The sequence below is a fragment of the Coccinella septempunctata genome, chromosome 3 (genome assembly GCF_907165205.1).
Source record: "Coccinella septempunctata chromosome 3, icCocSept1.1, whole genome shotgun sequence".
Classification (NCBI taxonomy): Eukaryota; Metazoa; Arthropoda; class Insecta; order Coleoptera; family Coccinellidae; genus Coccinella; species Coccinella septempunctata.
In genome coordinates, this window is record NC_058191.1 from 15,485,248 (window position 1) to 15,511,749 (window position 26,502).

General features: G+C 36.6%; 1 protein-coding gene across 1 annotated transcript; it reads right to left on the reverse strand.

Moving 5' to 3' along the window:
- Positions 1-6,144: 6,144 nt before the first annotated feature.
- On the reverse strand, positions 6,145-7,381 carry LOC123310276. The gene is made up of 3 exons (XM_044893744.1): positions 7,313-7,381; positions 6,429-7,112; positions 6,145-6,381 (listed from the first exon to the last, which is right to left on the reverse strand). The coding sequence occupies exons 1-3, from the start codon at positions 7,379-7,381 to the stop codon at positions 6,292-6,294; spliced, it is 843 nt and encodes a 280-aa protein (XP_044749679.1). The 3' UTR covers positions 6,145-6,291.
- Between the last annotated feature and the right edge of the window lie 19,121 nt (positions 7,382-26,502).

The following is a 26,502-nucleotide window of genomic DNA, read 5'->3' on the forward strand; positions in this document are numbered from 1 at the left end:
GACTGTGATTTGTTGTTCAGTCTTCACTAATGCATCAGCTGGCGTTAGGATAGGCGTTTTATCATTTTGCGTCGGAGCGGAGTATTCGTGGACGTTCTACGTCTGATCCGTGACATTTTATCTTTCCTTTCCTGGTTTTCCTTGTTTTCGTGGTCTTCCTGATCTGTCTTTTAAGTCTTCCTTATAGACCCAAGGAATTGAAGCGAGTCCATTCTGTTTATCCCCAACCTGTTGCCTGTACTTAGTTTTTTTTCCAAATGTCGCCATCCTGTTCTTTCTGCGTTAAGACCGTTTTGAGTAGTCAGTCATCTATATCCTGCTCAAAATGCAGTAAATATTTTCACGCTTCTTGTGCTGATTTATCAGACAAGGAGTTATGCATATTGAAGAGCAGTCAAAATTGCAGATGGGATTGTACTGCCTGTTCCTCCAGTGAGCGCTCTATGCGAAGTCGTGCCAGCGGTTCCTCTATTTCTCCGTCTGTCTCGAATTCTGATTCTGATTCATCTAAGAATCAACTTATAACCTTGAAACACTTCAATTTGCTCATGAATCAAATGCAAACCTTGATTGCTAGTGTCGATCGTGCGGAGAAGCGACAGGATGATTTATTTTCTCAAATTGCTGTTTGCACGTCCACTTTGAGCGATCATTCAAGAATCCTATCCGAGCATCAGAACTCACTGGAGCGATGTTCGGAGGATGTCCATACGATTGGTTTATCCCAGGCGACTTTGTCTGAGGATTTTTCCGCGATGAGGGAGAGAGTGACTACCCTTGAGAGCGGTATTTCTTCGCTTTCTCGACCTTGTTCCGTCGATTCTGAGGTTCTGGAGCGCTTTAAGAGGTCGCACAATGTCATTTTAGTCGATGTGCCGGAGAGCGGAGATTTTTCTCGGGATATGGTGCTTGCAAGGGAAATTGTTGAACACATTCATAAACCTTCTGGTTCCAGCTTGGTTGGATTGACACGTCTTCAAGCTAGGAATACTTCAAGACCACGTTGGTTGAAGGTCTCGTTTTCAGCCCCTGATGCTGTGACTCGGATCTTGAGGAACAGACTTTTCCTTCGCGGAGAACCACAATTCAAAAATATATCTATTGAGGATGATAAGACGAGAGAGCAGATTAATCAGCTGAACGCCCTACGCAGGGAGTTGAAGACGAGCCAGTCCGAAGGGAAAAGAAATCTAACGATTAAGTATGTGTAGAGCTGTCCTAGAATCGTGACTAATACTGCAAGTGCCTAACCATATACTTCGAAAAAAAACTAGATAATATAAGATCATGGCCTGTAATGTGAAGGTACTAACATACAATCCCTTGGATCTAAATTCCCTGAACTGCAGTCATTCATTCGGTGTTATCGTCCTAGTATCATTATGTTATCGGAGACTTGGCTCAAACCCACTATCAAGGATAGCATTTACACTATTCCCACTTATACTCTCTACCGCGATGATAACCAGGAAGCAGTTGGTTACCGTGGTGTTTGTATCTACGTGAGCGACTACATTTCCGACAATTTCAACATTAAAGCTATGCACGAGGACTGGTCTGGGATTGATAATCTATTTCTAAACATCTCGAATGAAGATTTTTCCATCACACTAGGCTGTATTTATCGTCCAAGACCTTGTCTTTCTGATCAAACTCTGTCTGATTTTCTGTCCAAATTATCTTTGACAGAAAGGAACTTATTCATTGCTGGAGATTTTAATTGCCCTGACGTTCGGTTTCCACTTATACACGTTCCTGCATCCACTTCACTATCGTATCCGTTGGCTAAATTGTTTGTTGATTCTGGATTGCAGCAGCTTGCTCTGCAGCCTACAAGATTTAGAGATGGTCAAAGTCCATCTTTGCTGGTGTTAAAAAATCGAGGGTGTTATGATTTTTAATTAAAGAGTAGTGGACTGTATTAAAAGATAATTGAGTTGGAGATGGTATAAAAACATTTATTGAGTATCATTCACAATCATAAAATGAATATGTCACCTGCATGAAGCTAATACAGTACAAAACAACTAAAATTAACCACATCTATAAACTCAGAGAGACAATATCCAATTAAAAACAAGAGATGGTCCAGAGCAGTTCAAATGAGAAGTCACTTGATGTCAGACTTAGACGTTGAGGAGTTCAATAAATTCAATATCAACACAACGGTTACACAGTGATAGGGCAATCAATTGAAAATTAATAGCGAGAGCCTCCTTTTTCTATCAGAAAACGCGAAGGTTAGAATACTGAATTTTAAAGAGAAGACGCGAGAGTACAGAGAAATAGGCCCGAGGTGAAACTGCAATGTCTAAGTCTGATCATCAACGAGAAATCGATACATTAAATTTGAGTTGATCAATAATGTTAATGTAAGTATGAGCAGAACAAGAGTAGCACAAGTTAAATGAGAAGCACAGAATTAATGAATTTGAGAAGCACTAGAATATTAAAAATAATATGAAAAGGGCAATAAATTCTAATTAAATGAGAAGTTCGATAATAATTAATTAAATGGAAAAGACAATCATAATTAATATGAGAAGAACATAGTATAATTCATATACATTGAGATGATCTTGAAGAGTGCAAATTTTATCAATGAATTCAACAATTAATGAATTTGAGAAGCACTAGAATATTAAAACTAATATGAAAAGGGCAATAAATTCTAATTAAATGAGAAGTTCAATAATAATTAATTCAATGAAAAGGACAATCATAATTAATCTGAGAAGACCATAGTATAATTCATATACATTGAGATGATCTTGAAGAGTGCAAAAATTTATCAATGAATTCAGCATTTACAGAGACGAACTGCTTACAAGTAAGCACGATTAGAACGTTCATCAGAAAAATAGAAGAAACAATTGATAAATTAAGAGAAGTCATGAGAGTACTGAGTTGAATAAATCTCTAATCGTAGATTTTGAGATGTGCTGAAGGCTGAGAAAACTAACATGCATGTTGAGTCCGATGAATGAATATAGAAGAGAAACAATGAGAGTACATATTATAAAGAGTAGACCATACCAAGTGAGTAGACATGAGTGTTCGAGCAGACTTTCCAGGGTGGAGCCTAGGTCGAGGTGTATCGAGCATTATCACTGATCGCTTAACGAAACTTGAGGTGTTCATATCCTGTTCTGAAGAAAACAGCTACATCCAGGGTCCACCCTGGAGAAGATGAGGATTCATTCATCTGAAACTCAACACCATGAATTAGTCATATGTATAACGAGGTGATCATAAGAGTTGTCTTAAAAATGATTAAGCTGATTCTAATAATAAAGAATATTACGAGAAGACAATGAATCAGATATCAATTTAATGGAGATGAACTTGAGAAGTCTCAATCCTGGTGCTACATACCCATTTTCATGTGAGAAGATCTAGAGAAGTCTGAAAATCTATATAAATTATGAAATATATTAAAATATATAGTTCTGAGAAGACAATGGTTCGAGTTGAGTTGAGTAGACATTTCAATTGAGCAGTGCTCGCAAGGATTCGGAATCTATTTCTAGATTCTGAATCTCTTGCACGTGGACTAATTTCATTACAATGAAATTATCATGAAAATGGTGTAATTTATGAAGTTGAGCAGTCTGAGAGTACGTTACCTTATGAGAAGAACAATTTAGCACCAGGATTGTGCGAGAAGACTTAAAAATTGAGAACAACTAAAAGAGGTGAGCTTAAATTGAGGTGTTACAAATCACAATGATAGCAGCGCGAAGTCAATTCAACGGAGCTAACAAAGAGAATCTTAAGAAAAATATGTAAATGTGTGGTTTTTCACTCCTGAAAAACACTGAAAGTGGGGCCGCTGCGTCGTTCAACCAGCGCACCGCCGAATCGGAGTACCATACGCGGCCACCGGAGCTGGTCAGGAGCGTAGACTAGAGAGAGGTCGGAGGAGGGCTTCGCTCAATTTTTAACATTCCGCCCGCCATAACTAACAGCGTTAGTTATCGAGATGACTAGAGAGGTTGAAATTCCTTCTTGGTTGCTTCTGGAGAGGAGACTGGCAGAATTGCAAACTTCGAGATCGGTCTAGTTAGAGTGGACGTGGAGGTCTTGAGGGGACCCTGGGTGCATGGTCATTACTCGCCCTAATGGCCACTTACAAGGAGGTAATCGCTCGTCAGTGATGAGAAAGGGACGAGATGGTCTGAGACGTTGTTCTGGTAATTGTCCCATGAGTTGTTGAGCTCTTGTACCTCGTTGCCTTGCACATATAACACACTTCAGGATGTGGGATTTCACTGGGGCTCTTCTTCCAATGATCCAATATTGTTGTCGGATGGTGGACAGTGTGAGTTGTGTACCTCCATGGAGTGTTTGTTTGTGAGCAGAATCTATAATCAGAGAAGTCAATTGAGAAGCTCGAGGAATTATTGCAGGATGCTTGCTATCTGGGTCTAATAGAGCGTTGGTGATTCGTCCGCCTACACGAATGACACCTTCATGGTCGATGAACGCCGTGAGTCTACTGAACACACGTGAGGATGACAGAGCAGTACCATTTTGAAGAGCCTTGAGTTCTTGAGGAAAATACACTTGTTGAGTAGCCTTGATCCAATAGATCCTTGATTTTTCCAAGTCAGTTGAGGTGAGCGGAGTTGAGAAGTTCAGAGTTGAGGAGTGTCTGAGTCGGGCGAGGACTCTTAAACAGAGAGAGGTGATTCTTAACAGTTTATTGAGAGAAGAATACCTGTATATAAGATCCCACGAGTAGTCTTGAGTTACGGCCGTGAGGAGGTTCTTGGTGGGTCTTGCTTCAGATTCGGGGTCAATTGTCGTTGCCGGCTGACGATTGGGCCAGGAATCTGGTGACTTGGAAATCCATGGTGGTCCCGTCCACCATAGAGTGCTGTTCAGTAGTTGAGATGACGAGAAGCCACGAGAAGCACTGTCCGCTGGATTTTCCTTGCCGGAAACGTATCTCCATTGCGCAGTTGGAGTTAGGTCTTGGATGAGCTCTACCCTGTTTCGAACAAAGTCCTTCCAGCGAGCTGAGTGAGATGTGATCCACGTGAGAGAGACTGTTGAGTCCGTCCACAAAGTCGTTGAGTGTATCTGTGTATCTAAAACACGATGAGCATAATTAGTTAACCTGGCCAGGATGAGAGATGCTGTGAGTTCAAGTCGCGGGATTGTGAGGCGTTTCAAAGGCGTTACTTTTGTTTTCGAGCAGAGCAATGTGACTTTGGATCCTGTGGACGGTGAGCGGACTACGAGATAGAGGACTGCTGCCATGGCAAGTTGAGAAGCATCAGAGAAGCCGTGAAGTTCTATGGTAGCATTTTCTTGGGTGCCTACCCAGCGAGGTGCTCGTACATTGATCAATGATTTGAGATCTTCTCTGATATGTTACACCATCTTTCTATGAGTTGAGGTGACAGTGGTTCGTCCCATGACAGTTTCTGGAGCCAAAGTTCCTGCAACAACATTTTGGCCCTGATCGTGACAGGGGATACTAAACCAAGTGGATCAAAGTGTTGAGCGATATGAGAAAACATAGTACGTTTAGTTACCACAGACCCAGATGAGCTTGAGTTGATCTTGAATGAGAAGTAATCCTCTTGAGGATACCAGAGGAGGCCTAGAAGTTTCGTTGAAGTAGGACAGTCGTCAAATGAGATTGGCGATGGTATCATTTCTTCCTCGGTTACCATCTTGAGCGTACTTGGAGAGTTCGATTGCCACTTTGCTAAGGGGAGGCCGCCCGCCATGCAGAGATTTTTCAGGTCGATAGCGATTTCTGAGAGTTCTTCTTTCGTGTCTGAATCACCATAGATATCATCAACATAGCGACCTTTGGTGAGTGGTGGAATGGCGAGTGGATACTTGTGACCTTCATCTTCGATGAGCTGGAGGAGGACTCGAATGGCCAAGAAAGGAGCAGCCTTGGTTCCATAGGTGACGGTGGTGAGGTGGTACGTCGCTATCTCATCTTCTGAGTTTCGCCAGAGAATGCATTGGAGATCCCAATCGTCTGGATGCACCATGATCTGTCTGTACATCTTCGTGATGTCTGTGGAAAACACAAATTTAAAGCGACGTACCCAGAACAATACATCAATAACATCTAACTGAAGTTTCGCTCCTGTGTGCATGATGTCGTTCAGGGAGAGGCCTGTTGAGGTGGGACTGGAACCATTGAACACTACTCGCAATTTGGTGGAGGAGCTGTCTGGTTTGAGAATTCCATGATGCGGCAAATAGTATCTGGGATGCGAGATGTCTGAGGGAGCCTTCTTCATGTGCTTGAGTTGTTCGTATTCAGTGAGGAAGTCCGTGTAGAGCTGGCAATATTCTTGGTTTCCCTCGAACTTGCGAAATTGTCCTTGGAGGCATCGGAAGGCACGTTGTCTGGAAGATCCCAAAAGATTAGATGATGATTTTAATGGGAATCTTACCATGTATCGTCCAGAAGGAAGTCGAGAGTGAGTGGTCTTGAAGTGGTCTTCACATTCCTGCTCGTCAGCAGTGAGGTGACTTACGGAGGTGGTCTTGACTTCTTCTTGTTCCCAGAACTTTTCGAGAAGGCTTTGAAGGTCAGATTCTTGAGTGGCATGGTATTGAGGAGACACACTTGAGCAGACTTCTTGATGAGGGCATATTGGACCTAGGACCAACCATCCAAAGATCGAGAGCTGAGCTGTTGGAGTTGACCCATCTGGCCCTTTTCGGAGTTGAGGAAGAATGATGGAACCATAGACATCAGCACCCAATATGATGTCGATTGGCCTTGCGGTGTAGAATTCTGGATCGGCGAGCTTCAAATTGTCGAGGTGTGGCAAACGTGGTTGTGTGCAACAATTGAAAGATGGTAGATTAGTAAATGGAGATGACAAGATATGAGCATTTATATTCACGGTTATGTGATTGTGAAGAGATTTCAGTGTGATCAATACTGATCCTCTTGATCTTGAGGCGGCTCCACCAATTCCAACGATGGTGACTTTGGATTGGCTTCGAGGAAGGCTGAGCTGTCTTGAGAAGTCTTCAGAGATGAACGAGAGTTCCGATCCAGATTCGATGAGGAGTCTTGCGTTGTACGAGATGACTGGTGTGATGAGCGGTCGATATAATGAGATGAGCTGTCTTCGAGGGGTTTTGATGACTGCCTGAGCACTTTAGGCCCTTTTCGAGGTGGCTGGCTTGGCTTCGCTGGTCTTTTGCGTTGGCTTGGATGAGAAGGCTTGAGGTGACTTTGGTGAGACGGCTCGGCTGAGGGGGTCGTGTGGCCGTTTTGGCCATTAAATGAGAAGGCTATTTTTGAGCAGATCTTAGAGGAGACTTTGGAAGAGGCGACATTAGAGGCGGCATCGTGAGAGTACGAAGATTTCGGTCTAGAGCTGGGTCTCATAATAGAAACGAGGACTTGTTTGAGACGAACATTGAGGGGTCGAGAAGATCTTATAGCAAAGAGCAGCCAAGAGGAGAAGTTTGTCCTCGTATTGAGAAATGAGACTTCCCCAAGCTATGGGAAGTGAGGTGTGCCAGTGAGAGCCAAGCGACAGATCTACTTCAGAGGAGTCGACTGAAGAGAAGATCTGAGGTAATGGAGGCGTTCAGCATTAGGAATTGAGGAGTTGAATTACGAAGGACTGGAAGAGGTCCAACTTGAGTAGTCGCCAGAGAGTTGGTAATGAGATGTCTGAGCAGACGAGGACGAAGCAACCGGTTTAGATGGCCATTGAGGTGGCTCGAGAGACTCCTTGAGATGACGAATGCTTGTGGAGATGAAGGCATGAGCAGGCTTATTGAGAAATAATTTCTTTTACTCAAAGTATTCTTGATCGAGGTGCACAATTTCATGAGAGGGCAGAGAAGACAAATATGATTAGTGAACGATGATCAAATTCCAACTCAATTATCCGGCCCGAAGGACCAAATGTTAAAAAATCGAGGGTGTTATGATTTTTAATTAAAGAGTAGTGGACTGTATTAAAAGATAATTGAGTTGGAGATGGTATAAAAACATTTATTGAGTATCATTCACAATCATAAAATGAATATGTCACCTGCATGAAGCTAATACAGTACAAAACAACTAATATTAACCACATCTATAAACTCAGAGAGACAATATCCAATTAAAAACAAGAGATGGTCCAGAGCAGTTCAAATGAGAAGTCACTTGATGTCAGACTTAGACGTTGAGGAGTTCAATAAATTCAATATCAACACAACGGTTACACAGTGATAGGGCAATCAATTGAAAATTAATAGCGAGAGCCTCCTTTTTCTATCAGAAAACGCGAAGGTTAGAATACTGAATTTTAAAGAGAAGACGCGAGAGTACAGAGAAATAGGCCCGAGGTGAAACTGCAATGTCTAAGTCTGATCATCAACGAGAAATCGATACATTAAATTTGAGTTGATCAATAATGTTAATGTAAGTATGAGCAGAACAAGAGTAGCACAAGTTAAATGAGAAGCACAGAATTAATGAATTTGAGAAGCACTAGAATATTAAAAATAATATGAAAAGGGCAATAAATTCTAATTAAATGAGAAGTTCGATAATAATTAATTAAATGAAAAGGACAATCATAATTAATATGAGAAGAACATAGTATAATTCATATACATTGAGATGATCTTGAAGAGTGCAAAAATTTATCAATGAATTCAGCATTTACAGAGACGAACTGCTTACAAGTAAGCACGATTAGAACGTTCATCAGAAAAATAGAAGAAACAATTGATAAATTAAGAGAAGTCATGAGAGTACTGAGTTGAATAAATCTCTAATCGTAGATTTTGAGATGTGCTGAAGGCTGAGAAAACTAACATGCATGTTGAGTCCGATGAATGAATATAGAAGAGAAACAATGAGAGTACATATTATAAAGAGTAGACCATACCAAGTGAGTAGACATGAGTGTTCGAGCAGACTTTCCAGGGTGGAGCCTAGGTCGAGGTGTATCGAGCATTATCACTGATCGCTTAACGAAACTTGAGGTGTTCATATCCTGTTCTGAAGAAAACAGCTACATCCAGGGTCCACCCTGGAGAAGATGAGGATTCATTCATCTGAAACTCAACACCATGAATTAGTCATATGTATAACGAGGTGATCATAAGAGTTGTCTTAAAAATGATTAAGCTGATTCTAATAATAAAGAATATTACGAGAAGACAATGAATCAGATATCAATTTTATGGAGATGAACTTGAGAAGTCTCAATCCTGGTGCTACATACCCATTTTCATGTGAGAAGATCTAGAGAAGTCTGAAAATCTATATAAATTATGAAATATAATAAAATATATAGTTCTGAGAAGACAATGGTTCGAGTTGAGTTGAGTAGACATTTCAATTGAGCAGTGCTCGCAAGGATTCGGAATCTATTTCTAGATTCTGAATCTCTTGCACGTGGACTAATTTCATTACAATGAAATTATCATGAAAATGGTGTAATTTATGAAGTTGAGCAGTCTGAGAGTACGTTACCTTATGAGAAGAACAATTTAGCACCAGGATTGTGCGAGAAGACTTAAAAATTGAGAACAACTAAAAGAGGTGAGCTTAAATTGAGGTGTTACAAATCACAATGATAGCAGCGCGAAGTCAATTCAACGGAGCTAACAAAGAGAATCTTAAGAAAAATATGTAAATGTGTGGTTTTTCACTCCTGAAAAACACTGAAAGTGGGGCCGCTGCGTCGTTCAACCAGCGCACCGCCGAATCGGAGTACCATACGCGGCCACCGGAGCTGGTCAGGAGCGTAGACTAGAGAGAGGTCGGAGGAGGGCTTCGCTCAATTTTTAACAGCTGGACTGGAATATATCTTCCAACCCCAACCTGATTCTTGGAATAGAAAATCAGCCTCCGCTGGGGAAGTCCGACCATGCAGTCTTAGCTGCAACACTTAGCGGATCAATTTTTCAAGTACAGTACAATCGCGTTATTATGAACACAAAAAATTCTGTCTTGTTAATATTACAGGAACTGTTCATATTTCTGAACGTCAAGAAATATAATTTTTTCACAGGTTCTCTAGGTTTTTTTTTCTTACCGAGCACAAAAATATCGATGATAATTATACAGAAAAGTTTACTGAAAACGAAAAACCATCAGATATTCAAAAAATAATAAATAAAAGTTAATTATAATGACTCATCTTTTGTGGAGAAGAATTATGTTATTTTAGTCTTCTTCAGTAGGTAAGGAAAGCGGATTCTGGGCCACTTCAATGGCGACTCAAGAGTAATCCGACAAAGTATGATTCGGAGTACTTGAACATTATGTGGTTGGATTATGAAATGTTATACTGGTGTGTTATTAGATTGATTGATGAATATTTTTCAGAGTTAGATAAAAAAATCGTTGTTTAATTAAGGGTGGTGTCTCTGTGTGCGTGAAAGGAAGAAGCTATAAAGGTGGTCCATGATTTCGTATAATAGATAAAATTGGAAATGTTTCTCTGTTCCTTTGACAGAGGTTTTTTTTTTCTCATCTGTGGAGATGTTCCGAGAAAACGTTTGGGTCTTTTATTGTTTAAATAAGGGTGTCTTTGCATGCCGGAAAAAAAAGAGCAATAAAAATCGGTAATAATTCAGTATAATAGATGAGATTCCTTTGACAGGGTTTTTTTTTTTCTTATCTATGAGGATGTTTCGAGAAAACTATCAGTTTGGGTCTTTTATCATAAAATGACAATTATCTGAATTAATGGTCACTCTTTTACTCCCCAATATACCTGTGGATTCTAACCGTAATAAAAATGTAAATTTCACCCATTCGAAATAGTTTTGGTGCTATAGGTATTCGAAGATGTCAGTCTGCATTCCGCCTCATGTGATAAGAATGACAGGTTTACTCATTCCCTTTGTCCCAAAATTGGTACATTATGACCGCTAATGGGGGCTGAAGGTTTATTGTGTTTAATGACAAAGGGCGGAGCTATCCCTTAATTCTTCTCGATACACCTGTCGAGTGGCGTTTCTCACTGTAATAAATAAAAGATTTAATTGGTCTTCAGTTCAGATTCGTTTGATGCAGATCTTTTATAACGAAAACAGTCTGGTTATTTCTTTGAATGGTAGGAGGGTCTATGATGTTGAAAAAATTGTAATGGTGAAATACATAAAACGTTGATGAATTGTATGTTCATATCAGTTTTCAATAAGAAATTGTTCAGCCTTATCCGAGGAATTCATACAATACTACTTCTGAAATATAATGGCTGAATATTCAGTAAATGATATCGTTTGGAAATATAAACACTTCATCCAATACATCGTCGTAGCAATAATAATAGTAATATCAATTCTGGTGCTCATAAAATATTATAATTATAATAATAAATTGGTTAAGCCATCTATTATATGTCAAAAGTTCAAGTTTCATTTTGATCATATTCAATGTCTTAGTTGTGGACTTACAATCTTCTGTTTCGGCAAAAGAATTCAAAAAGATTGTTTAAAAATGGATGCCGAAAGAAACAGTTTCATTATCGATGGAAGAATATACTGCTGTCCACTGAAATGCATCGGATGGGGACTAAATGTGGACTCTGTTGATGGAATTGCATGTTCAAAATGTGAATCCTTTGGAAATTGCAGATGCGATTGTGTAACTTATCAGTATATGAGACAAAATAAAAATGGATAATGCATAGTATGATTTTATCCTCCTATTCATCTTATTATATTTATTATTATTATTAAGACTTTCGCATTGGTGACTTCACACGCTTCTCCAGAGTAACATTCACTTATCTCAGATATCAAAAGGATTATGCTTTAATGTTTTTTCACATTTTAAGGATAGATAAGATGAAGGTAGCTGAAATGAAAAAGAAAATATAAACTTGATACATTACTCTTTATTCAATCTTATATGTCTAGATGAACATTTTAGTTTTAGAAATCTATGTTTATTATGAAAAACATCAATCCATTTATCATTTGATCTATTAGCAGTGTCACACAACCATGTATACAATTTCTCACAATTATTTATAGTACAGGTTCTCATATTATCCGCATGGGCAATGCATTCAGGTTTTTCCATTTCAAATTTCGGACATATCTCATTCCCCAAATTGATCATTGTAACGGTAGATTTCAATATATTCATTAAGAACTTATATTTTGAAGCCCTTTCAGATGAACAATATCAAGGCCAACCAATATCTTGTTGAATATGTTACAAGTTCCTTATAGTCAATGAACCCGTCACTATATTACATACTGATCATATCGATGTCAACTTTCGAACTGTTTCAGTTAGAGGCAAATACTCCATCACACAGTCGTACACGATTATACAATATGCTTTAGTGGAGGTGAGAAAACAAACCCTAGATTCAATCTCAAGTTTCACATCAACGGTTGAAGATTTAAAAGATTCACTTCGTCTCGAGCAATCAATAACAAATAAACATCTGTTTTTGAAGTCTGAATATTGCGATATTGGATTGATTTTCAGATTATTATAACTTGTTGAAAATTCTGTATAATTATAGTATGCTTCTGCATAATCATTTTTATTGAAATTCAATCTTAAATTTTCTTGAGGAATGAATTCACCATTCAGTAGCAAACGGACATTTGAGATGTCCAGATTGTCGAATAACGTGGAATTTTCAGTACTCTTATTTTTCTTATTTGTCTGAAAACAGCATATTATGAATCTAGGATAATCAATAATTGAAGTGGTTTTAATATTCCATATTTCTGTTAGAGAGTTCGCTGTCAGAGTTGGCAATTCGTGAATTTCCCATTTTCTGAATGGAAATAATATTGCTCTATTTGATTTCATTGATTCTAGTAATTCAATCTTCAATACATCATTTGGATAGATATGTTTAACTTTCAGTTCGATACTATCAATTGTAAATTTGCTTTTTGTAGCATTGACTGTTTCCTCGGGACCAGGTGTGATTTTCATAGCATTATTGTCATTTTGAGATCTCATCAATCGAATAGTTTGCTTCCCACAGATAGCTAAACGGTAATCGTCGAATAAATTCAATACATGTCTTAATGGTATTCTAAATACAAAATTTCCATCAGCGTTTATTTTAGGATCATCAGGATATGACCAACTAGCTGTTTCCAATTCCCTCACAGAATCTTTATCGTAACACAGATATCCTTTTATTGGACTTATTAATCCTGGATCTCGTACCGAATCAACTTCAGTTCCATGTAACTCATATGAGATTGTGTCAAAAAGGAAAGCTCCCCCATTCAAAACTAATTGAACAGTTCCATTACCAGCAGTTTTTTGAAGTTTTCCCTTAATGATGAGAGCTACATCATGCATAAGGACCCATGTATCAGCACGATTTATGGTTATTTCAATAGTATCATTATTGCCGAAAGATTTTACAAACGGCAAATATGTTCTTGCCGCCACTTTTGTGATTGATTCGTCATTGTTGACTGGCTGATATAGGTTAAAGGTGTTGTTGGATAGCATGTCCAATAGATTTTAGGAATAATTTATTCTTCACGGTGAGTTTTCCACCCAGCTTCTTACACGTTCTCTTCACAACTGGTTTAGATGGAGTAGGGGCTGCATATTTATTTTTCACAACTGGTATAGATGGAGTAGGGGCTGCATATTTATATGATGAGTTAATTATCAAGACCATTTTTTCAATTCTAATCGTATTATTATCTTCTCACCCCTGAAGTTAACTAGTTCAGAATCTTGATCGAGCACTTTCAAAGTTATATTGTATATTCTTGATGTGGTCAGTGGCAAATAAATCAAATTTCTAGGCACTTCGTCGATACTATATCCAGGATCGGAGTCTACTGAAAATTCATATATTGTATGTGATGGTCTATTGTTATAGAAAGCTCCTCCAGTAATATTGCTATATATGTGTATAGTTTGAACCTTAACAATATTAACAGGTATATCAGATTCGTGAATTTGATTTGGTGGAAGAATTATTTCAGAGAACCCCAAGAGTTTTCCAATCGAATTGTCTTTGGAGAAATCAATCGCAAAGTCTTTATGGTAAATTTCACTTTTGAGTGTATTGCGATTGGAACTTAAGAAAAATAGTTCCTTACTGTCACTCCTGTATTTTTCTTCCGGAAGTAGTTTTTTCTTCAGAAATTCTTCAATATCACTTATTTCATACGCCCCTGAAGGAATTTCAATTACCTTTTTATTTTCATTCAGAAAGTCATCAAAACCTGCTTTAGTTTCATAATAACAGAACTTATTATTATTTTCGTCAATTTTTGGGATTGAGTTATAAGTATGAAATCCTATCAATGCAATTCCATACTGGTAATTTGGATCTAATTCTATTGGAGTTGGTAAATCAATAGAGAGTATAGGAGATCGATCTTTCAATGTGAAAAGAACAGACATGACTGAAAGAGAGTAACACATCATCTATTTATTTATATCATTTTGTTTGATAAAAATTCCAAACACAGATGACCACAATTGTAGGGATTAGTTCTCTGATAATCAGTTTGGTTATATTTAATTTCAGAGTTTCTGAAATAACGAACTAATTCTTTAGGCGGTTTCAAATTTCCATAACTATCAAAATATTCCACATCTTTTCCCTTTTTGACATATGCAACCCAGTGCGTTCCTGGACCATATGAAGTATCTAAATTCACAACTCCACACTCTGTTCTGTTTATAGCTTTTGGTAAAGTGTTTCGCATAAATACACCTCGAAAATGAGGAATACTTTGGGCAAATTGTAATATCTCGTGATCATATAATGCCCTTTTGGGCAAACTTTTCAGAAGTTTTTTTTTTTTGCTTCTTCAAAAATAGTCCATAACCTTTTTTCATCTTTTTTAAGAACAATCCATGTCCAATAGCTTCCATAGCCCTATTATGCCGTTTTTCTTCCTCTAACTTCTTTTTTGCTCTGTTGGCATTGATAACAGCATTGGCAACTGAACCACTTCCTCCAAGCACTGATCCAATAGCACCCAAACCAGCTAAAATACCCATTAATGGTAGTACTCCACCACACTTACTTTCAAAGGGTATAGTTCGTGGAATTCGTATTTACGTTTACCACCTGCCCTTTTAACAGCTGCTCTTGCTGCTCTCAGAGCTATGGATGCTGATTTCTTCATATCATTCGTATTAGATTTTTGTAATATCTTATTCACAGGGTTCCATATAGCAGTCCGGAAGGATTTTCGATATCCCATACCTAATTTTCGTTTGGCTTTCATAGTACCAGTTACAAAAAGCACTGCAGTTTTTTCACGCCACGAAGCGTCCTTGGAGCGAAATCGATTCCAAGCTCTATCTTCCAATTCTTTGTCTGCTTTATGTCTTTCTTTTAAATTGTTTGTCCTGCTATAGGTTATATCATGAACCTTACACGCCTGATCTAAAGGATTTATTCCAGGATCACCTCTTTCTAATCGTTTTTGCAGTTTAGTACCAGGTCCACAATATGAGTATCCTACAGAGAGAGAGAGAGAGAGAGAAAGAGAGAATATATTAATTATAATCGTTCAACTTTCATCATTTCTTTTCTCACCAGGCAAATGGAGTTCAATAGGAAGCTTATTTATTATGGAGTTTATAAGACCCCCACCATTGGCGAAGGTCAGCATTATACTGAATAAATAATGTGTAAGCTCTATTCATATATAACATTGTATAATGAGACAGAAAGAGGATCTGGCTTTATTTGATTGTAAGATGGAAGTCGAACAGCAACCATCTGTTTTATCAGTTGATAATTTAGATATGTTAGAAAATGAAAGATTTCCAAAACATGGAGATCTCTTTCCTGACAGTTGTCGAATTTTATTTGCCGGACCAAGTGGTTGTGGAAAATCCAATGCACTTTTGAGTTTACTGTTATCTCCGAATGGATTACGATTCAAAACTATATATATTTATTCTAAGAGTCTTTATCAACCGAAATATCAATTGTTGGAACAAGTGCTGAAAGGCGTGCCTGAAATAGGTTATCATCCATACAAGGAGAATGATGATATAATTGATCCTAATGACGCTGAAGAAAATTCTATCATTATTTTTGATGATGTTGTTGGAGATAAGCAAGATAAGATTAAAGCCTATTACTCTATGGGTCGACATAAAGCCATTGATGTGGCATTTCTATGTCAAACTTATGTTATGGCAAGCAAACACTTATGTCGTGATAACTTGAATGTTATTGTATTATTCAAACAAGATGATACTAATCTGAAACATGCATTCAATGAGCATGTCTCTCCGGATATGTCATATGAAGAGTTTAAACAACTGTGTGCATTCTGTTGGAATTCAACCAAATATGGATTCATTGTTATTGTTAAAAACTTTGATATTGATGGAGGACGCTATCGTCAAGGATTTGATAGGTTCATAAAAAAAATTCAGTCAAATATAAAAATTATGTAAATACATGAAATGCCCTCAGTATACATCAAACTAAGCCGTAATAAAGAGTGCTATTGAGCAGCCGAGAAAACGTAAAATACAACAACTTATAAGAGATGTGAGAAAGAAGTTTCTCACATTCAAGCTAGGAAAAAATGAAGACGATCGATCAATTTCTCAATTATTTGATCCGATCACCAAACGACTAGATAGAATAGAATATAAGCAAACAGATGGTTTATTGAAGACTGTCAAACTCCATACAGCTCCAGTACAGCTCAAGACAGCTCAACTGACAGATCCAACACAGCTTCAGACAGATAAGCTGTCAGCTCTGAAACAGCATCAGACAGCAGGGCTGTCAGATTCCCCATATTTTTCAAAGGAAGATTTCTTTCCGGAAAACACTGAAGAAGAAAGTCAAGAGACTCAGTATGAAAATGTGTACCAATCAAGTGTTGATGAATATTTGAAACAGTATCCAGTTGAATCTAGACATTATATTTCATCTATATTGTCATCCCCTGAACAAGATAATGTAGTCGATATCACATATGGGCCTAAATACGATTCTAAAATTTCTAAATGGTTCCTTGGTAACAAGGCTATCAGTTTTGATGGGAAAACTAGTGAGATTATAATAGACAATAATGAACGATTTCCCGGTACACCAGGGCTGTACAGACTGATATTCGATAAACAACCGACCGATTATATGAAAGAGGATTCACAATGTTATAAAACAGTTTTAAATTTGACAAACGTTCATAGGAGACAGTTTGATGCTACAAAGCAACGACGTGGATCAGCAGCATTTAAATGGGTTGAAATTATAAAACCTTTAACTTCAACTCAAGGAGGTAGTTTGTTGACATACAATGAAAAACCAGTCGAGTATGTGTATTGGAATGATGTGAATGAACTAGTTGATAGATTACAATTACTTCATGCGTCAAGAGATGCAGGTAATACATCGGTGGATAATGAAATCCAATCTATTATCGAAGAACTACGCGAAGCTAACATTATATATTAATAATGCAGTTTGAAATGATCAACAGTTCAAGAATGCCTCTCAGTAAGTTTGGTGGAACCTCACGAGGGCTACAAAATAAATATAAACGTAAACGTACTGAAAGTCAAAGCTTCCCTTTAACTTCAGATGGTGATTATGATTTCGGTAATCGTAAGCTATGCAATGTAAGAATACCCACCGAAAAAAGTGATGTTGTGACTAAAGAAATTCTAGACAATGAATTGCTCAAAGTTATCAATTTAATGGGCGATTTAGGAATCAGAGTCCAAAGTATCAAAAACGAGTTGGAGCTCAGCCATGAGAAAATTATCTCCGATGTTTTATCCAACCAGGAAAAATGTCTTCAGGATTTGAAACAAGAAATGAGGGAAGATTTCAGATCATTTGTTATAAAGTGTAGTGAGAAGGTCACAAAGAATTGATTGAGATTTTAACTTTACGAATAGACTAGGTACAACTACAACTGACTCGATAGTTATCCTACTCAATTAAAAAAAAGACCATTTCCAATGGAGCACTCAAAGGAGAAAGTTCAAGTGGTTAATGAGCTGCATAGACCAGCTAGAAAAAATTTCCCCCGAAGGCGTACTATCATCAAGGGTATAGATGATTTGTAGCAGAGTGATTTGATGCAAATGGACTCGTATGCTGATGAAAACAAAAATCATACATTTGTTCTCGTTGTGATTGATTGCTTTTCCAAATTTGTCTGGACTAAAGCATTGAAAACGAAATGTGCCGAAGAAGTTACTAAGGCGTTTTCGGAAATATTGAAACAGAGTAATAGAAGACCCAAGAACCTACAGACTGACCAAGGAAGAGAGTTTTTCAATTTTAAATTCAAAAACCTAATGAAAAAATATAAGATCAATCATTACAATACATATTCTGTGAAAAAAGCAGCAATTGTTGAACGAGTAATACGAACTCTTAAAGAAAAACTATTCAAGCATTTCCGTTTGAATGGAACATACTATTGGTTGCAAATCCTACCGAAAATTGTAGCTGATTACAATACAATTAAACATAGAACAATTGGAATGAGTCCTATTGAAGTAAATAAGTCAAATGAGAAACTCCTACTTAGAAGTCGGTACAATCACATCAAAATAGCTGGTAGAGGAAAATTTAAAGTTGGTGATACTGTGCGTATAAGTAAATTCAAACATGTTTTCTCTAAGGGTTATTTACCAAATTGGACAACAGAAATATTCAACATCAGTAAGATACAAATTACTAATCCAGTAACTTACCTTCTTGATGACTTACAAGGTAATCCAATTCGAGGAGCTTTTTATGAGCCTGAACTGCAAAGCGCTTCAAACTCAGATATATATTTAGTTGAAAAAATTCTATGTGAGCGGGGAAACAAAGTACTTGTGAGATGGCTTGGATTCGATCAGTCAAATGATTCATGGATAGATAAATCCAACCGTTTATAGAGATTTTTTAATTTAGTATCGCTTTGATCTTCAGTTCAGCAACATGTACTGTCAAGAGAGTGAATTTAATCCATCTCCATATTACGATTCTGAAATGATTGATATCGAAAAAAAATTTGTTTTGAATACAAATTTCAAAACAGGAGGATATAACATCGATTGTGGCTTAAGTAGTGCGAGAAACTATGAACCCTCAGTGAAGCTGTCAACGAATGAAGACTCTTTGATGTTTGGTGGAAAAATGTTCATTTCGTTTGATTACATGCAATGGATGATGCTTACTGAAATCCTCAACTTGAATGAAGCAAATGATATTCGATTTATTGATGATATTTCTGTTACAACCACAATTGTGAATGGATTCAAAATGATCATGATATCAAGGAAGGATATCATTTATATCTTATTAGCGACGATGTTGCTAAGATTCTAGAATTCAATAAAAGTTTTCTCAGAAATAGATTGGAAATGCTTATGAAACTTGATTTCAAATCTTATTATAAGAATTTTCTGATAACTATAACCAATATTAAAAAAGATAGTTCGAAATCCATTGAAGAACTAATAGGAATTTTTTGTCAGATCAATCCTTCTATTGAAAATTTGATATTATGTGAATGTATGATTTCAAATGAAAACAACATTCTTTGTGACATAGAGAAATATTTGTGAAGGATAATAAAAATACTTTTTATACATTTCTTAGTATTTATTTCATATACATATATATCCACATATTTACAATGTTGAATAGTTCATTTAACATATTTCATAAATAAAATATTTCAGAGTCCGAATCTGAAGATTCGGAATCGAAACAATATGAGGATTTGTATAAATCTGGAGGTTCCCTTTCCAACTTTTCATATAAATATCTATAAATGGGGTACACAGAGGGATCGCTTAAGTATTTCAAAAGAGACAAATATTTAAGAGGAGGAGGATTATAAACTAAAACATTTTTATACATTTCAGAATAAATTGATTCAACACAATGAGAGTGACATTTACTATAGTAAGAATTAATCAATATGGATTTTTTTAACAGCAATGCTCTTCTGTCAACATGAATTGAAAAATAATCATTCAGTTTACTGAACGTGTCCAAATAAAGACAATGCGACATATTTTTCGCTGGCATATCTGTGTATTCCATAACATGAACTTTGATAGAAATTTCATTAATCGTACATATATATGAATCAGATTTGATTAAATTCCATTCAAAATGAAAATCTGCGTGATTTTCATCATCATCATCATCATCATCGCCCTCATTTGTCTTTGTCCACAATATGGATTTGCCACGGAACCAATCCATCATTAGATCATGATGAGGACCCAGTATCCATACTTCGATTATGTCGAAGGTTGGAATCAATCCCTGTAAGTACAATATGAATTGTCCCACAAGCATCCAATCCTTTATTGGAAACTGTTCAAATTCTTCATATTGTTGTGGAAACTTTTTGATGAATTTCTCAGACAAATTCGGGTCGTATGAGAAAGTTCTTTCAATGGCTGTCACAGCATAATTCATCATTATATTTCTCCCCCTCTCACCCTCTGGAATCTAGGATGATGATGGTATTCGATAATGACCCCAAGGTAGAGTACAATGTGAATTAGGTAGGATGTATCTTTTATCGTCTCTACTACACAATGCAATTTTCTCCTGTTCAATTGAAAAAACATCATGACGTTTAGATATTATATTTCTTTGTCCTACTAATTTAGTGTTGGAATCAATCAAGCATTTCAAGTAGTCATCGAAAGAAAGGCTTTTAATCACATTCCGCTTTATGCCTTTCACTTTTTTTATTTCCTCTTTATCAACACGAAATGAGTACATTTTTGATCTTAATCCTACGAAATCGGTCATAATCTTACCATTATTCTCATCCTTCATCAAACCCAATACTTTTTTATTGACTTGAGGAATTCCATATGGATTTCCTTTAGGATAGTCAGATGTATCAAAGCGTGCGTAGCAATCTCGTTTTATGCACTCATAGGGATTTTGATTTGATACCTCATAAGTTAAACTATCAGTATCTACATAATTCAATATACTTTCTTTGAAATTAGGTTGGAAATAATCGTAATGAAATTCGTACAAGCAAACCTTTGAAATGTCTAATACAGACATTCCTACATATATTGGTTTATCGATTGTGATTAAACGCTTTTGCAATTCAATAGCGACTAGATTTTCTCCGAAGATCATTCTATCCTTGTAGAAAGGGCTAGAAATCAAATTCATTGCACCATATTTGCCATACCATTTGTTGACCAATTTAACTTCTCTATGCTTCCGGACGTTTTCAATCGTTTTCCCATACACAGCATTAACCATTAATTTGAAAAGATTTTTTTCAAAATTGTTCTTTGCTGTCTGCCTCAAATGTGTATTTTTGTCAATATACATTTTGAGCCAGGCAGATTGTTTGAATTGAAGAACTCTATGGACTTTTTTCAAAACAAGTCCATGACTCAAGGCTTGTTTCAAAGTCCTATAATGCACGATATAATTTTTTTTTCATGATAAAGGGTAGTTAATAATTTAGGCAACTTTGATCCAGGTGGGATACGTGATTCCGCACAGAATGGCAAGTCTTTGTGCTGGTCGTGTATTTCGGCGGGATATTCCAAATCAACCTCTAAAATATATCCCTCGGGAGCATCATCAGGTATTTGTGTAATATCTATATTTGTGTCTGTCCACTTGAATCCCCCATATGGCAAAAACTGACTCATAGCCCAACCATATAAGTTATTCACATCTATGTAGAGTAAATACTTTTCAGGTTCATTAACATCGAATTTTGGCCCCATATATTTGTTATTAGCCGTAGAGTATCTGTTTGAACACTGACTTATTCCACCTCTTATACCGTTTTCTATGAATAGTAATATGTCAATATCTTTAATGATTTCTAATTTGATTTTTGTTGTTTTAAGCAAACATTGAAAGGTATAACCCGGAAGGGTGTAAAAATGAATAGGATCTAATTCATACTCTTTTATACAGCTATTGCGGAATTGTTCGAACACATCGGCTAAAAGCATAATATCAGTTTTAAGATATAACATCATATAATCTTTCAATGATTGACAATTGAATGTGGACCATATTAGTTGAGCATGTAGATATTGTTCATCACTTATCTCTTCATAATTCAATTTGTTGTAGAATTTCTCAATGGACGGTAGCCATGTATCATTCAATTTATCAACACTACTAATATAGTCATAGGGAAACACACCTTTTTTAGTCAAAAGTTTGAATGCATCATCATTATAGTCGAAAAATTGTTTTTTCAATTCAATAAACTGATTCAATGAAAGATATGAGGCTAAATTCTCTAGTGAACTGTTGAGAAAACGTAAACTATCAATGAACCTGAATTGTATTTGAGTATTTTCATCATATTTCGTAAAACTAATATATTTTTCTTTATTTAATGGTAGAACAGAAACGCGGCCCTGTTTTGCAATCTCCTTTATAAGAAAATGTGCGTCATATCCACCTAGATTATGGAAAACTACTGGTATGATAAAAGACTTTTTGAAATTGAGATTACAACTATTGTGAGCCCACCCGCGGCACACTCCAGTAAAGTGATCATGGTCCATGACTATTTTATCATCCGCTTTGAATGTTTTCTCACATATATGGCATATAACTCGACTATGTGAACCAGTTGAGTTTATGGGTTTCACATGATTAATTATTTTGCATAACCTATCTGCAATCTCACACAATTTATTCGATAACCATTCCATGCAATCAACCATAGTATAGCTCTCATAATATGACGTTACAATGTCCTCATAAGAACTTTTCAAATAAAAACCTGCGCTGATAGGTTTGTGTTCTTGATACTTTAAACAACTCAAATTTATATCATTGATTGGTTTCAAATATGACTCAAAGTCACAATACATTACAAAAGGACTTCTCTGTTTGTATCTGTAATTTGTAAAACTAACATGAGACTTTTCTGGAAACTGTATGTGACATGGCTCATGATTCGAGCACAATTCGATATGTTGCCCTAGTTTTTCTTCTGTAGTGAAATAATTAAGACATTGATCGCATATGAACTTATTTTTTTTAGACTTACTAAGTTGTTTCGACACTAACCTCGACAAGTTCTTAATATACACATAATGATATTCTATTTTGGCATCAATAGGAGCATTTTTCCCATCATCAATATGGTTATATATATTCTGAATTAGAAGTAAATTGGCATGTCTTTGTGGAATTTTGGATTTGCAGATACGAGATGGAACTACAATGAAATCATAATTTTTAACCATTTGCAGTGAGAAAACATTCACTGAAACATTATTCAACATTTCAAACCTCTCTATATCTTTAAGTTTTATACGAAAATCTATACCATCACAATCAAAAATAGTGCTTGGGTGGGGATATGATGACACTCTATCAGAGTGGGAAGATGCTGGATGTAAGCATGCAGTAATACTCCACAAAAAACAACATTGACCATTGTTTTTGATATTAATGCATGCTTTTTTGGCCGCAATTTTTTCAGGAAGATGGATGAATGAACTACCTCCATTACCCATTTCCACCTTATTCAAATTGACTTCTAATGAAACAATTGATTGAAGAGCAAAACCACTCTCTTTCTCTTGAAATTCTTCAAGTTTTTGTTTGATTATGTTTAAAGCATTTCTTTCAAACCAATCATTTACATCTGTTCCCCCATCAATTGTTGCATTTTGTGTAGGGAAATATTTGAAATCGAGTAGCTCATCATCACCACTTTTTTTAATGAATTGTCCGCAAAATACTAAATTCACTTTAACAATTCCAATACTGCTTATTGCATTTCTAATTCTATATTTGAAAAGATGAAATGCATCATCGAAAAATTCTTCAACGACCGTATGCTTCAAATTGATTATAACCCCAGTTCTTATTCTTGATTCAAATGCTGATTGAACATCCTCCCATTTCACCCGATTACTTCTTACACTTCGTATTCCCTCACCTCTATGCGCATCAAAGGATTTGAGTTGAATTTTGTATCTTTTCAAATGGCAAATGGCAGATTGAATGCTGAATTTTTGTCCGTGATGAGTATTTTTCATTAAATTTTTCAATAAACGAATATGTTTGTTAATCAAATTGATCCATTTTTTTCTAATCATGATGTCATTTTCGTGAAACAGAAGATTCATTGCATTATGGAATAAATCAATATTACATACCTCCATCTTCACAATTGGACAATCTCAAAGAGTTGAACTGGTTTATATTTCGGTATTTCCTTCACCCCAAGGAATTTGATTCCAAACCCAGCTCCACTGAATTCCTTTATGACTTGCTTCAGATGGTCGTTTGCTCGTTTCGGTAGAAATATACACTTTTCTTCCAACTCCAAGAGAATAGATTCCCCGAATCTAGTCTTCAGTAATTTTGCATCAATTATTCGATGGACTTCACCCACTATCAAATCCTTAAGTGATGCAATTGGTTTCTGGTGCTGTGAAAGTGAACCACACTGGTTAATTTTTGTCAGATCCATTGTTATAATTTTTATTGTTTTTTTTTTATTTTATGCTGAAATAAATTTCAAATATTTAAGAATATTTCTATCGCTACAAAGTTTGAATACTTACATTGGAAAATGAGATTCGTCACAAAAATTCACTGAAGAAAAACAATTTCTTATTACTCTATGGACTGCAACAAACTCTGTGATATTTCTTTTTTCATCAAAGTCAGAGCAACTGAGAATTGAAGACTGATGTTGGAATGGCAGTTCTATTCTTTTTATATTCTTCTCAAGTATTGAGAATGTCTTGAGAAGCGTCTTGCGACATCAGTCTTATTAATAAATTTGACTTGAGACTCTGTCAAGATGACGTCTCAATCGGCGATCTCACTTGAGTAGGCGCTTATTAATAAATGTGACTCAAGTTGTTGCTAATTATTATTTAATATTGATTGTTTGAATATGATCATGATATTTATGAAAACAGGAGAGTTGACAGTTGTTGTTTCTGACATGAATAATAAAAAAATATAATCAGAACGTGAGTTGTTAGTTGAAAAAAAGGTATAATCAAGGTAGAAAATCAGGTTTCTGCCGAATATAACTACTGTAAGCATCTAGGGCTTACATTTGGTCCTTCGTGTACAGATAAATAGTCCTTGGATAGATGTCCCTTGTCAGAGGAAACGAGCGAATAAGGAATAAAAATGTAAAAGCTGTTCCGTCAACACAGATCGATGAAGCTGATACAGAAAAAGGGTCAGGAACAGAAATAAGCAGGTCAAAAGCAACTTCGGAGTCGAAGAGGAGTTTGCGAAGAATAGGACAATTAATTAAAGGCGAATCTGGAGTTCAAAGAGGCGGAACTAGAGGTTAGGCGTTTAGAGTTGGAGTTGAAAAGAGCAGAAATATCCAGCTCAAATTCAGAATATGAAGACATAGAAAGCAGGCAAGTCTCAGAAAATGCATATCAAGTAGAAAGTGTTTCCTCATTTAGGAAAGCAAATTTAGTTCAAGACTGGATCAACGAAAAATTGAAACCCTTCGTCGCACATCGAGTAGGTGAAATCAAGGAAAATACTGATGTCTCCATATCGAATTGGATTTCAACAGTAGAAAATGTGGCTGACGAAGCCACAAGAGATAATAAAGAGTGTGACTTTTCATTGAAAAGTCGTTGGTTTAATGGTCCAGATTTTCTCAAGTTGGAAAAGAATTTCTGGAATATCAATGTTGTGGAACAAGAACGAACTATTCTCAATGAATGCATAATGGAAATGAAGCGATAATTTGTGGTCATTAGCATCAGAACTCCAAAAATAAACTTGTCAGAATCTTTACCTGATATCGAAAGATTTTCGTCGATTCGGAAGTTGTGACGAGGCAGATTTTGCCCCGCCACGAAAAGGAAATTTCTTCACCTATACTTGCATAATAAGACCTTTCAACCGAAATATTTTCGAAGAAAACCGTTATGTTATCATAGGAGGTCTTTACCGATTTATATTATGCCATTGTTTTCTACCGACCAGTCCCATATTTGTGGCTGAAACCGTATATGTCTTTTGATTTCGGAGTTCATATATTTTCGAATTCTTTCCGTTCAAGGTCTTTCAACTGGTTCCGTTTTTCCTTCTCTTCAATTGTTTCTGTCTCTTTCCGAGCCCATTGATTGACCGAACAATTTGAGTTTATCGAATGGGGACTGAGTTACCCATGGTGGGGCAGTTTTCCGCGAAGTGGTACCTACTTCTTCGAGTTCCGGCGCTGAAGGTCAAGATCAGTATGAATGGAGATCGAGCTGCCGAGAAAAGTGCGTAAGGTGTTATTGCCGTGAATTACGTCAAGAAGTTTGAAAGTTCAAGGCAAGTCACTTGTAGCATTATTGTTCCTTACGTAGTGCATACCTGAGGGCTATTTTCCGCTTTCTTTAGTCCGTTGGACTGGCTGAGAATACTTACCTACCGTTTAAACTTAATCTAGTGATCGTAGACTGTGTAGAGTGCCGGCTTCCGCGTCCGTTATTGGACCGCCATTGGGTCCCAGGAAGACTTGGTGTTCCTACCGTATTTTTGGTGCTTATTTTGTTAATAGATTGCCGCCTTCATACAACCGACCGCC

Excerpts from the sequence above, each read along its gene's own strand:
- LOC123310276 (XM_044893744.1), bottom strand. The coding sequence starts at position 7,381 with ATGAGACCCAGCTCTAGACCGAAATCTTCGTACTCTCACGATGCCGCC. Across the intron at positions 7,113-7,312 it reads CTAATGTCGCCTCTTCCAAA|CTCATCTCATTATATCGACC; the intron begins GTCTCCTCTAAG and ends CCTCGAAGACAG. Across the intron at positions 6,382-6,428 it reads TTCCTTCTGGACGATACATG|ACAACGTGCCTTCCGATGCC; the intron begins GTAAGATTCCCA and ends GGGATCTTCCAG.